The 14,269-nt window shown below is 40.1% G+C and overlaps 1 protein-coding gene and 1 non-coding gene across 2 annotated transcripts in view; one reads left to right on the top strand and one right to left on the bottom strand.

The window, feature by feature from the left end:
* Mrps9 (mitochondrial ribosomal protein S9) overlaps window positions 1–14,269 on the bottom strand; it is a 60,520-nt gene that overhangs the window by 31,940 nt on the left and 14,311 nt on the right. Inside the window, exons 3-4 of the mRNA XM_021161505.2 lie at window positions 298–360; window positions 189–219 (exon numbers count right to left, since the gene is read on the bottom strand). Of these exons, the coding sequence (XP_021017164.1) occupies window positions 189–219; window positions 298–360 (94 nt within the window). The remainder of the gene's footprint in view (window positions 1–188; window positions 220–297; window positions 361–14,269) is intronic.
* On the top strand, window positions 13,258–13,389 carry LOC115032463 (small nucleolar RNA SNORA17). The gene has a single exon (XR_003838138.1). It is a non-coding gene; the product is annotated as a small nucleolar RNA SNORA17 (small nucleolar RNA).

Below are 14,269 nucleotides of genomic sequence, written 5' to 3'. Positions count from 1 at the left end.
AGCACAGACACAAGCTCTAACTCGTCTAAGCTTCATATCCTACACAGAATCTGCAAACTCTAGCCATTAGTTATTATATAGAGTACTTTTGTTATACGGCATTTCCATGAGACAAACTGCCGAAGTGTAACCCAAAACTGTAATACAGAAAAAGGAAAGTGCACCGTCTTAGTCGTGAGCAAACTTACCTCTTTGTTTTGGAAAAATATGTTCAGGATGCTGTAAGATAAATGTAAAGTGTTATTAGGTAACTTTATAAATTGTAAAAGGCATTCTTAAACAAGTAGTTAGGATTACCTTCATCATTGGCCTGGCTCGCTTCTCAAATAAACCACTTGGAAAAAGGTAAGCAATAGCTCTCTGAAAACATATACAAAGGTTAATTAACAACTGTTATAAAAACACATTCAACTTATAACCAAGTTATGGAATGCTTATTGTATAGCAGACACTGAACTAGAGTTTCATATGTATTATGTCAGTTCAAATGACAAAGCACAATTAGTACACATATACCCCCAAAAGAAAAAAATAAAACAAATGTAGTAATTATTAACCTGGCTATTGACAACTTTCGAGTGTCAACGCTGTAGAAGGTGTCACTCCTACAATGTGATACCACAAGTCTACCTTTGCAGGTAAAGACTAGAGGTGTTCCTACACAGCCCTGTGCACTGTGCCCACGGGTAGTCATTCCAACCCCAGCACACAGCAGCAAGCAGGCTTGTGTTTCATTCACTGTGCCATACTGGAGACAAACAGTTTAAAGGACAGATTTATCTTGGCTCATCATTTCAGTAAGGTGTGTAGGTTCTGAGCAAATGCAGAATATCGTGTTGAGAACGTATGGCAGGGACCTTTACCTCATGGTGACCGGGAAGCAGAGAGAAATGCATAAAGGGCTGTGGTTGCCCTACAGTGCCTACTTCTTCTAGCAGGCAGGCCCCAGCCGCTCTGAGTCCTGCCATCTCCTTCTAAACAGCACCCAGCTGGGACAGAGCTCTCAACACACAAATCTGGCGAGCAGTTCTCACTTATAGCAGAATGTTCACCATGGCGTCCTTGATATTTTACCCTAGAGATTTTATCTTGATTTTTGAGGACTGAATGTGGGCCCTCATACACACTGAACACACACTCTACACTGAACAACTCTGGCCCCGGTGAGTTTTTAAACTATACTTTTCAAACAAGTCCTCCTGTGCGTTTCTCACAAGGAATGTAACTGGCCTTGCTTAGCCAGTGCCACTACAGACATTCTCTCCCCTCACAAAGATCGCTGAACACTCCTCACTCATTTCCACTTACACCAGAGTTGGACAAATTTCAATCCACACACAAGACAATCTGAACATCAAAGACAATGACAATGCCCTACGGCACTCTTAACAAGCAGGTGTGCATGGATGTAATCTAGTAGGCAGGTACACATATACACTGGAGGAAGAGGCAGGGGGGAAAAAAGAAAAGTGCTTAACAGAATAAACAGTACTAACCATAAGAATAGAAGAATAGAAGAGATGGCACAGGAAGAAAGCCCATCACTTTACAATTTCCCAGTCAGTCATGATCCAGGCAAAGATCACAAGCCCCTGGCTGACACACCACCAGGGACCAGAAAACTCAGACTCAAATATCACCCTCCTTTGTCAGTTACTTTCCCATTGTTGTGACAAGATATCATGAGAAAGGCAGTTTATTCTGGCTTACAGTTCCAGAGGGTCTGAGTCCATGGCATCATTGTGGGAAGCATGGCGGCAGTCAGGAAACTTGAGTAACATCTCAGAGATCATATGAAACCACAAACAAAAAGCAAGATAAAACTAGCAATGGCACAAGTCTTTTAGCTCTTGAGGCCCACCTCCAGTGACACACTTCCTTCAACAAGTCCAGACCTCCTAAGCCTCCCAAACAGTGCCACCAACTGGACACCAAGCTTTCAAATATGAGGAACACTATTAGGAACATTTCATTCAAACCACCACAACTAGAACAAAGGGCAAAGGGCGCTTTCCCAAGAGTTCTAGTGGAGCTATACTGAAGGCAAAGGGCAGTCACATCAGCACTCAACCGCAGTGGGAGAGACTGACTATGTGCCTCCCAGGGTGAAGCTGCGGGGAGTGCCTCCATCCATCCCAACCTTGAGCAGGAGGAAGAACACAATTGCAGAGTGTAACAACCAAGCAGGTGTCTAGAATCTAACCAACTAGATAATGAGGGACAACCTGGAAATTCTAAATATAGACCATTTACATAGTGACATTATAGAATTGTTATATTAGAAGTGACAACTGCACTGTAGGAGATATTGACAGGACGGGTGTGTACCTGATTTTCAATTGGTCAGTAAAAATTATTCTACACAGAGGTGAAGGAAATGTGGAAAACACTGTCAAGATTTACCCATGTGAAGAGCATGTATTCAACGAACATTCAGATTTCGTGGAAATTTGAAACATTTCAAAGAGGTAGGAAAAATGTTAAAAAAATTTTAAATAATACAGATTTTCCCACACCCAAGCTGCTGTCTGAAGACTAGCCTAAATCACCTGCGAGGCCCTGTCCTTACATCCACAAAGCAACTCCAGGGTTGTCAGCACCGTGGCAGAGGCCGGGTTGCAAGTGCACAGGCTCAGAAGATTTAGTATGCCTGTCAGCTCACAAGCCATTCATCCTCCAATAAGCAGCAGGCTATCACGGGCATCACTTTCAAGCACGAAACTGACTGCATCATGTGATCACTGAATAATCCTAAAGAGAGATGCAAACGTAAGAATTCCATTGCACTTTATATTTCTCAAGTGTGGTAAGCAGTGGAAAATCGTGAGAAGGTTAATTGGTAGAGGGTAGTTACAAAGGAAAAGAAACCCACTGCAAGGACCTGGAGGATGAGCGAAACACTCTTCAAACATAAAAACAAGTGAACAAAGACCCTGGCAGAAAATTGCGAAATCCAAGTGAAAGGTGGTTCTAACTTAGAGACAGAAACCCAATGCTATAATCTAGTTGAAAGATTTAAAGGTGGGTAATGACTAAAAAACGGAATGAGAGAGAATAGTAAATAAAATAACCCAGTTGTTCAAGTAAGAACAGTGAAGACAGGCTCTCAGAATGCTGTCTGCATCTGTTTAGTATGCATGGGACAGTACAGACCTGACCTAACCTATTACTTCCAACCAGCTCCTATGGGCATTCTATGCAGATTTTTCCCCCCACAAATTCTGAAGCAAACAAAGGACCCACTGGTTTTACTGAAAACATTTTTTTTTTCTGTTGCTTTCTGGGTTCACTTAACGAGTTAATACACAGTTGTTAAAATGTAGGTGAAAGCACTTTCAAATAAACAACGGATTAATAAGAATAAGCTTTTACGTTCGTGTTGTGTTGAACAGCTTACAGTGTGTTTTGAACACCCTAGGCACTATACAGGGAAAACCTGACTTCCATTAATTACACTGCAGAGAAAGGGAGCAGTGAAGGAGCCGGGGTGGAGACAGGAGAGCACACAGCCCTGTGCTTCAGGCACCACCACTCCTGGAATCTGATTGCTGGTTGTGACATTAAATAAAATACTTTAAAAAGGCAGGGCTAAGTGGGTTCTTGATAAATATTACACAAATACAAAATTCTCAGTTTGTAGAAACCATATTATACATCATACTATTTTAAGAATAAGTCATATGTGGATACTGGGAGCCAACCATCAGACTGAACTCAGGGAACCTGGTGGGGGAGCTGACAGAAGGACTGGAGGAAAGGCTGGGGATTGCTACCCCATTAGAAGAACAACATAGGCTGGCCTGACTACCCAGTTCTCCCAAAGTCTAGATCACCAACCAGGGAGTGTTCCTGGAGGGATCCATGGCTCCAGATACATATGTAGCAGAGGATGGCCTTGCCCAACAGCAATGGGAGAAGAGGCCCTTGGTCCCAGGGAGGTTTGATGCCCCAGAGTAGGGGGATGCTGGAGCAATGGGGCGGAGACTGTAGATGGGTAGGGAAGCACTCTCATAGAGGCAAAAGGGAGGTGGAAGCAGATGTGGGATGGAGGTTGGTGGAGGGGTAGCAGGGAAGTGGGATATCATTGAGATGTAAACAAATGTAAACTGGGATGATTAATAATAAAATAAAAAGAATAAGTCATATATGTATTAACTCTATTTTACAGATGAATCTTCAGTTAAGTAACAATACACAGTCCAAAAATACCTTGAGTCAGAACTGAAATCTGTGATTTAATTCTGGAATAGCCTCTCAGATCACAGACTTACTTCCTCACTGGCTTTAAAGGACACAGCTATTTAGTAGTAAGGTTAACAAGAAAATTCCCAAAGAAATTAACTCATTTACCTTGTAAGTTTTATTTAACAAATATTTATCCCAACCCGATTGTAGACACTTGCCACTTTCGAAAGATAAGAACAATATGGCCTCCCACTTCATTCTGTCAGGAGACAGAAGAATCTATAGTGCCAGACACAGGAGCCGATCTCACAGAAAGCATCAGTTACTGTTACAGCAGCACCTCCCACCTGGGTTTCCTATCACTCAGCTCCTTCCTTCTAACCAGGACCTGTGCTCAGTGTCCGCTACACTACAGTTCCATTCCCACTGCACATGCACTTGGCTCCCTCCTTCCCTCCTTCCATGGGGTGGAATGCTCTGCACACTCTCCCATCCTCTGCCATTTCTGTCAAAGAAGCGCCCTCTTCTCACCCTGTCACTGTCAGCATCATCCACGTGACTTACAGCTACCACAAAGGCTCCTTAACATTCCAACTGTTGTCACATTTTGTGAGCAGACTAAAGCGAATAAGCCACCTCAATTAGACTGTCCACATCATGGTGACATCTAGGCCAATATTGGTAATTCTCAATTCCCAAACTCAATCCTGTCCTTAGGTATCCCATCTACCTGCTGATTTCTGTTCTGCCTCTATTCAATCCTGCAACTGATTCAACACCATGAACCAAAACAATTTAAAGAGGTTTATTTGGCTTATAGTTTCAGAGGCAGGGAGATGTGGCGTTAGTGATAGGTATGGTGACTAGGGCTGGAAGCTAACTATATAAACTCTCAAAGCCTCCTCCAGCAGGCCACACCTCACAAGCCTCCCGAGATTTCATAATTTTCCTTCTAAGAAATCTATACCGAAGATTATATAAACTTAGAAACATCTAGCCTTTTAGATGGGACCACATGTGCCCACCACCACACCCAGGGAGTATTTAAAAAAAAATTATTGCAAAGAATAAACAACAAATACAGCTGCAGACAGAAAGGTGTTATCAAATAAAATTTTAAACTAGGGTTAAAGATTATATTTCTCTAAAACATCTACACTGGCATAACAAATAGTGTAAAATGTCAATATTATAATAGGTGATGTCTGTGAGTGAGGGAAATGTTCTGCACCTTGAGCTGTTTGTTCACTTCCACTGTGCTGGACACCCAGTGCAGTCATGGCCGAGTCTACTCTCTCATGTATCCCTCAAGTATCTTACAAGAAGGCTGCTTCATTTTCAAATGGTGATTTGGGTCTAATTGGACCAAGTTTCCCAACTACAACAGAAGTAACCATAATTTTGTAATTCTCTTCCTAAGCAATCTACATAGAACACAGTTACACTGAACAGTTACTTAAACTAGGAGATAACCGATCTTCCATAAAAAGAAATCTGGGGGTGTCAGCTGGAAGTCTGCCACGGACTCTTCAAGTAAGCTCACATGGTAGAGCTGGCCAAACGCCTGTGTGTTTAGGAGACTGCTCCTCTATGTAAGAATCCGACTCTGGGCATGCTCTGCACTATATGCCAGGATTCAACCACCTCCAATACATATGTACATACACCGCAAACAAGTCAAGACCTCTATCCTAGTCTACAATTAAGGCTGTCAGTTTTAAACTCACCCAAAGAAAACGTTGGCTAGAGGAAAAGAAAACAAAAGGGATTTTCTTGTGGTTCCCAAAATTTGTATGAATGGCAAAGTTCTCTGATGTTTTACACTGTCAAATGTTAAGAAATTGTTACATATAAAGTTTAGGTTCAATGACTGGCTGCCCTCCCCTTCCCAACACACACACACACACACACACACACACACAGGGAGGGAGAGGGAGGCAGAGAGAGAGAGCGCACGCACATCCAATTTAAGTACACACATCCAATTTAAGTACACGAAGACCCTTTAAATATTTCTGTAGTGTACAAACACTACAGTATGATGTGGATGCCTGGTCTAATCCCAAACAAATGGGCTTACCAGAAAGACAAAGAATGTAAACTGCAAAAATATAAGTTTTGTGACAAAGTTAGCATCATTAACAAATATCTCTTTTTTTAGATATGTAAGTTTTGTTTTAATCATAATATCAGCAACTCAACAGTTTCCTAAAATGAAGGCACTGTATTTGACTACATTCTTAGGCTTCAGTCAAAAGTATAAACGAACTGTAGGCTCGGCCCAGAAGCACTGGGTCAGGAATGCAATCTCTATTAATTAGGTATCCCAGCTGGGCAGTGGGTCTGCAGCTGTTAACTTGATCAATGACTTACCTAAATGTCATCTCTACTGATTCGCTTATAAATTACCAGCAAGTGAGACTAATGTACAGGTGCTAATTTATTTAAACTGTTCTCCACAGTTCTACATAGCTTTATAAACTGCATCTGGCACCTAATGTTAGCTGTCAGTTGTACTTAGACATGCCTGTCCTAACGACTCTGTTCATTAGAAGTGAGCACAAATTATGAAATATTGTGAAAAATGATACATCAAATGGAATGGGCACAGCAAATCAATTAGAGAAACTTCATACAGCACATTCACACTACGGAGAATGAAACATTCTCATTTAGAATGAGGTCTATAATACCAATTAAAAACTAATTGGTAGACTTCAGCAGTGTTATACATCAGTTTGCTGGCTTTCTTCCTGAAATCCTACAGTAATGTAGAACTTACCTTCTTATTTGCAAATAAAGGCAATAGTAAGTTCGAGCACACGTCTGTGTTCACCACAGTTAATATTAAGCCAATGTCTCCAACCTAGAATTTATCACCACTATGTGCTTAGTCAAAAGGAAAATAGAGTATGAGGGCATGACTGTACTACAATCGTTTCCTGATGCAGAAGAAAGACTAGGAAACTCACTAACACCCTGCAGATCGGCAGGTCAGTAGTCAGGGCTGCTCACGTCTGCTCTAGCTCGACAGTGTGTCCAAGCATCCAGAAGAGCTACAGGTACTGGATCACACCATTCCCCAGCCCATCTCTGCCCTCAGTTCAGGAAGGAAACTGAACGTGCCCTGTCAAATGTCCCACACTCACGTGCTGTTAGTACACAGAGATGTCTCTTCTCTAACTCCTTCCCACTACATAAATCCTCTCAGCTCAGTGTTCTATCTGACAGATAATTTTACACACCCATCAACATAAGGCAGTAGCCTGTGGTCTAGAACAGCCATGGCAACAACACACATACCATCAACTGTTTCCAATATCTGCCCTTCTCCACTCCAGCTTCTGAGTGTTCTCAGCAGCCCAGAGCAGCTCAGTGGGTAAGAGCCAACGGTTCCTATGCTTCTTTTCAATATAACTCTTAAAGTTAGTAGGCAAAACTTAAATCATTATATTGAAAGTAAGGGAGAATTTCTACCTGTCAGTTATTAATTTCATTTTAATTTGCTATTTATATTAAGACAATGGCTGAAAGATGGCTCAGTAGTTAAGAGCACTGACTGCTCTTTCAGAGGATCCTCATTGGGTGCCCAGCATCTACATGGTAGGTAGCTCACAGCCTTCTGTAACTGCAATTAAAAGGGGGATCTAACATCTTATTTAGCCTTCAAAGGCACTGCATGCACAGATATACATGCAGGCAAATCACACATACACATAAAATAAAAATAAGTAAACCTCAAAAAATTAAAAATACATTTCCCACATAAATTTAATACAAAGATTAAGGACAATAATAGTAAAGTTTTTTAAATTTTTGATGTTGTTTCAGACAGGATCTGTTGTAGCTTAGGCTAGCCTAACACCTGGTATATACCAAATGCCCCTGAACTCCTAATCCCTCTCCCAGATACTGGGATTGCAGGCTTGTACTAGCATAGCTAGATATAGCAAGTAATTACTAAGAAATTCCAAATATATATTACTGTAGCCTTAAAAATAACACATCTTCCAAGTGATATAATTCTAAAGTTAATACAAATACTGTCAAGAGCTGTTTTTATTTAAAAAAAAATTCAGATTTCTTTTCATTTTTGCTACAACACTTAGTACCCTTTAAAATGCCTTATAAAAAACAATAGTAATATTAGCTGAATATAATTTCCACACATAAATTATATATGCAATATTCAGTGAAGCCAGATTTCTACTCAACCTTGATTCTCTAAGGTAACTTTGAAAAGTAGAAATCAATTGCTCTCCAATGTAATTCACATTCCTAACAAGTTCAGTTATGGCAGAAGCTAAGCTAGAGGTGGATATACAGACAGACACAGACAGGAAAAGAGGGCAAGCATCAGCAACAGAGGACAAAGCCCTGGCCATTCACAACAGGGGCAACCATGCACTACAAGCCCGGAGTGAGCAGGCAGAGTGGAAGGGAAATCCTGAAGCAAACCCAAGTCCACTCAGCTCTGTGAATGAGACAGCAATTGACTTCAGAAGCTGCGAACCCCTAACCCTGATCTTGAAAACTGCTCAGAGCACAGCCTTCAGATAAGGCCACCTCAGGGCTGCTGGAGAAGATTACATGTGACAGCAGATGAAGCTCCTTCAGAGCATCTCACACACAGGGTTTCCATCTGTGGCAGTTCTTTCCCTTCACAGGAAAACTCACTTTTGTGAAATACTGAACTCCTGATATAGTAAAAAAGGGAAAACTTACAGTATTTTATTTTAATTAATATGTTACAATAAACACATATTAGAGATAAGCATTATGACGTCTAAATACATAATAGCAAGTGCAATGGCTGCTTCAAATTATTATATTTTTTTTGATAATTTGTTTTTGTCTTTGGAAATACCTAAGCAGCGTATCTTGAGGAATTTGCCAAATGCAGCTCATCACCTATACCATCTCCCTTTCAATATCTATATAGATAATATATAGAGAGATATAGATATATAGGTGTATATAGATAATAGAGATATGTAGACATATAACTAAGGCTCTTATAAGAGGAAAGAGGAACCATTCCGAGTAGATAACTGCAGTGCTCTGATGAGAGCTGACTGTCACTGTCGGCGTCTGCTTTTACATCTCCTTCTAAAATGCCAAAGGGAATCCACTAAATTAACAAAAGGCCAAGAGTTAATTGTAATAAAACGTGAGACTCAGTGAAGCTGATCAATCACACACAGCCCAGTCTAGCACTGCAGAATTATGTCACTGTTATCGAGGAAATGGCAAACACTCACTTCCATATGGGCTTTTGGGTATGGATCTAGGTAAGCCACACCATCCTACAGGAGACCAAGAAATCAATCAATGGCAAATCACGGTATTCAACAGTGTCTCAAGTGGTTCTGCCTAATGCACACTTGAGGAAGGCACAGTGTGACAAGGTAACTGGGGCATATGTAATGGCTCTAGCTGCAACAGAAGGTATTTGTTACTACAATACAATGAGAACACTGTATCATGCTCTAGCTGCAGTAAATGATATTTGTCACTACAATACTGATGAGAACAGTAACATTATATCATGCTCATACTCCTTACACTCTGATGAGAAAATCAATGTGACCTGTTAAAAATCACAGCTTTAGAGACACTGCAAGGAACCTTCTCAGCCTAGGTACTATAGCTTCCTGTACTGCTTCAACTCTAACAGGTTTATCACAAATACGAACCAATATAACATCAAGATTCTGCATGCTGTGCATCTATATTCCTCAGAGAAATCCAACTCCATTTTAAAAGTCTACTTTAAAAGCAATAGGATATTTTTTTATGTTAACTCATGATTTCATTGCTTAATTGGCTAAAGCTGTTATTAAAACAACAGACTAGCTGGGTGTGGTGGCACACGCCTTTAATCCCAGCACTCAGGAGGCAGAGGCAGGTGGATTTCTGAGTTCGAGGCCAGCTGGTCTACAAAATAAGTTCCAGGACAACCAGGCTACACAGAGAAACCCTGTCTTGGAAAAAAAAAAAAAAAAAAAAAAAAAAAACCCAAAACAACAAAAACAAAACAAAACAAAAACAACAACAGACTAAATGGTCTTCAAATTTATATCTGTCATTGACACCTCAACAAAAACATTTTATGATACTATATTCCATAAAAAATTGTTTTAAGTTTTAAATGTATTAGCCTAATACAATAGCATGTTTGGGGGATCCTACTACTTCAGCATTAGCAAAGTAATAAGGCAAATCAATTTCTAAGAAAATATGTAAAATAACTAATAGTCTCAATGTCACTTAATTTACCTGTGAAAATTATAGTTATAAACTTTTAATGAGGTAACTGAATGAAGTTATAAGCCATGTCTACAGTATGTAAACAGTTACCAAAAACAGTTTTAATTTCCCAAACTAATATTCAAAGTAAACATTTAAGTAATGAACTAGCAACTCCAAAAAACATAATTCATTTTTAATATAGTGTGAAAATGTTTACCTCTCGGTCCATAGATAAACCTTCTGTTTATTTATTAAACAAAAATAAAATAAACTGCACAAAAATAATTTTGAAGCCCAGAGAGACACCAGCTTTGTTTCAAGGCCATAGTAGCTGGTACAGCATCTCCTCATGGCTTCTCCAGCCCTCTCAGTGGATTCCAGACACATTCAGAAGCCTGTTAAGTCACAGGCACATCAGGAGTGTTTTTCTACTGGTTCTTCATTGTCTGTCATATTTTTAGAAAATGCTTATTCTTTAGATAGAACAATGAAACTGTTGAGTGACTGTCATTCTTTCAAAAGGCTGCTTAGGTTCCATGCACATCAAAGGTAATGTAACATGGACATGTTGGCACACACCTATCATCTACCACTGGGGAGGCTGAGGCATGTGGATCAGAGGTTCAAAGCCTCCTCCTCCTCCTACATAGAGAAAAAAACCAGACCCCAAACCCAAAGAGCTATGAACTAGCATCAAACTCGAAAATCCACAACAAAATGCTCACAAACCAAATACATAAATACATAAAATTACACAAACCGATGGACTGGAATTATCTCATAAACACAGATGTTATTTTAATATCTGAATATTAATTAGCATGATATACTAGGTGGATTAATAGAATAAAAGACAGCATACGGTCACAGAAAAAGTGTTAAGCAATATTCATCATGTTAACAGCAAAAAGATTCAACAAGCTAGGTATGTAAAGTAACTTGCCAAATGTGACATAGCAGCTACAAAATGCTTGGGACTGGCCTCCTACACAACTGTAAACTAATGCGAACTTTCTCCTAAGCACCAGTGCAAGATGGCCGTGTCTACCTTCACATTCTGTCCCATTAGAAAAAAGCAGACGAGAAAAAGAAATTAAAAGGCATTCAGATGTAAAACAAATACAGCTTTATGTATTTCCAAAGTGAAACAACAGAAATCTTAGGAAAACTAAACACTCAGCGTAAACTTATGAAACAGACATCTTTCTACCAAAAAAAAAAAAAATCAATTTTACATACTTGAAGAATACAGAAAGTAAGAAAATAATTCTTACAGGATTTTTTTTTAAGAAACAAAGGCAAAGATATAAGATTAACAAGCGCCAAACTTAGACTGGAAACTACAAAATGCTCCTAAGAGATACTAAAAATTTAAACTAGCCTGATCTATTGTTCTCATAGATCAGAATTTAAACTTTAGGTGGCAACAGTTCCAAAACTGGTATAGCCATTCAGCAAAGTTCTAAACAACAACCCCAAGTGGCTTTTTGAAGAAAGCAACAAACTACTCCTAAATTTTCAAAGATTCACAGGCAGACAATAACCAGAATCATCATACAAGAACGGCCGATAAGAACATCTATATTTTCCAATTTAAAATGCACTACAAAGCTACAACTGTCAAAACAGACTTACAATAGCAATAGAATAAAAATATAAATAATGAGCTGGGTGGCGGTGGTGAACACCTCTAATCCCAACAGAAGCAGGCTCTCTGAGTTCAAGGCCAGCCTGGTGGGGCTACACAGAGAAACCTTGTTCTTGAAAACCAAACTAAAACAACAGAAAGATAGATATGTAGGTAGGTAGGGAGATAGATAGATAGACAGACAGAAAGAACGAACAGAGGGTTCAGAAATAAAACCTTCACATGTTTACATAGTTGGTATTTGGGTTAAAAAAATGACAAAAGAATTCAATGGATGAAAATAATTCCTTGTAACAAATGATGTTGGAATAAGAAAGTACCCACATGTAAAAGAAGACACCAGACCTTTTCTTTCAACAACCTAAATGTAAGAGATAAAATCATAAAACCCCAAAAACAAAAGAAGAAGGCAAATCTTCATGACTTTAGCGTAGCAATGATAGTAAATATCCTAAAGAAGTAAAAAGAATGTTTAAACCACAGTGTGTCCTCAGAGCATACATGCTCACAGCTGCAGTATTCCCAGGAGACAAACAGTCCAAACACCCATCAACTGATGGGTAAGTTTCCATCCCAACAGTGGAAAATCAGTAATACAGAGGAATGGAAATACTGCTACAAACTGAGCAAATATTGAAGCTACTGTGCTAAGTCACAAAAGACTAAATGTTGTATGGTTCTATTTATACAACAAGTTCTGAAACAAGCAAATGATAGAAAGTAGATGCCTAAGAGTAGGCGATATGGCTCAGTGGTTAAGAGCACTTACTGCTCTTGCAGAGGACCTAGGTTCAGTTGGGATCTGATGTCTTCTTCTGGTGTGCATATGTGCACACACACACACACAAACAAACACACAAACACACACACCAATTTTATATTGAGATCTTGGTATCAGTGGGGATTTAGAATCAATCCTCCATGGTAACTGTACTCAGTCACATACTGAATAATGTTTCAATCAATAGCAGAAAGCATATATGAAAGTAGTCCTATAAATTATATTGACTAATAATACCATAACCTTTTCAGTTTGTGCAAAAGCACTCATTGCAAAATGACAAAATTATTTACTGATAAATTTCTCAGACTATATTCACATCACTCAGAAAGTTAAAATTACAAAAAAAAAAAAAAAAAAAAAAAAAAGGTAAAAATGTTACTCTTCCCTCCCTCCCCTTGGAAATGTTGCAGGTGTGGCTGCTGTGCCACATGTGCATCAGTAGGTGGCAGACAGGAGAGAGGCTATGTCTATCCTAAGTGTTCTGACCTATGAGCATCTGAATGACTAGAAATCTAACAGTCCCTGGAAAAAGCGAATTTGAGACAACCACCAGTCCAGTACTATGCTGCATAGGCTTCCGAACCAGGAGCAAGTGGGAGACTAGAAGAACTCTCCGCCTGGGACTGAAGGCCCCCAGGCAGGAGTGAACCCTAAGCAGACAACTTTTCGCATGGAGTCCTTCGAATGGAGCTACCCAGGCAGGCCAGGCAAGGAGTGCCTGAAATTGTGGCCATCCAGTGGCTATGGATTAACTCGGTTACCTGAAAAGGGGGCAGGAAATGAAAAAGGACCTGATGCTTTGAAGCTTTTTGGAAAAGGGACCTGGAGAGAAGGATGAAGCCAAGACAAAGTTTCTGATCAAGGCTCAAGGTTTCATATTCAGCACCGTGTTTATATAGGGAGAACCCACAGACCCATCCTTTGTTTCAGCTGGACTGAGTTGCAAAGCAAGCTCAGCAGGTGGTCAATTCCTCAAAGTTCCTGTAGGAAGCTGCAAATGCTGCAACTCCACCTAGGTTGTAAAACCATTGTGGCAAGCTCTCAAGGTCTGTTTAGCCCACTCAAGGTCTGTTTTGTTTGGCTTACTCAAGGCTGGGGGAAGGGCACACAAAATGGCCACTAGACCAGTGCCATGGGGTCTGGACAGAAAGCTAGCATGAGTCAACCACCAGTCCAGTGGGAAGTTGTGTGTGTGTGTGGGGGGGGGGGGGGGGCAGACCAGACAACAACACACAGACCATGCCAGAGATGACCCCTGACCTGCACCATAACGTGAGCAGGAAATAGCACTCCTGAAACCACTCCTGAGAAGACCCTAGATAGTCAGAGACCCTGGGCACCTCTAAGAAGAGCAAGTGGTGGAGACTGAGAAGAGAAAGAGAAACAAAAGGATGTGGGTA

Source organism: Mus caroli, unplaced genomic scaffold (assembly GCF_978045245.1).
Source record: "Mus caroli unplaced genomic scaffold, Mus_caroli_1 scaffold_1, whole genome shotgun sequence".
NCBI lineage: Eukaryota > Metazoa > Chordata > Mammalia > Rodentia > Muridae > Mus > Mus caroli.
Note: the sequence above shows the minus strand (reverse complement) of the source record. Positions and strands in the feature narration are given on the sequence as shown.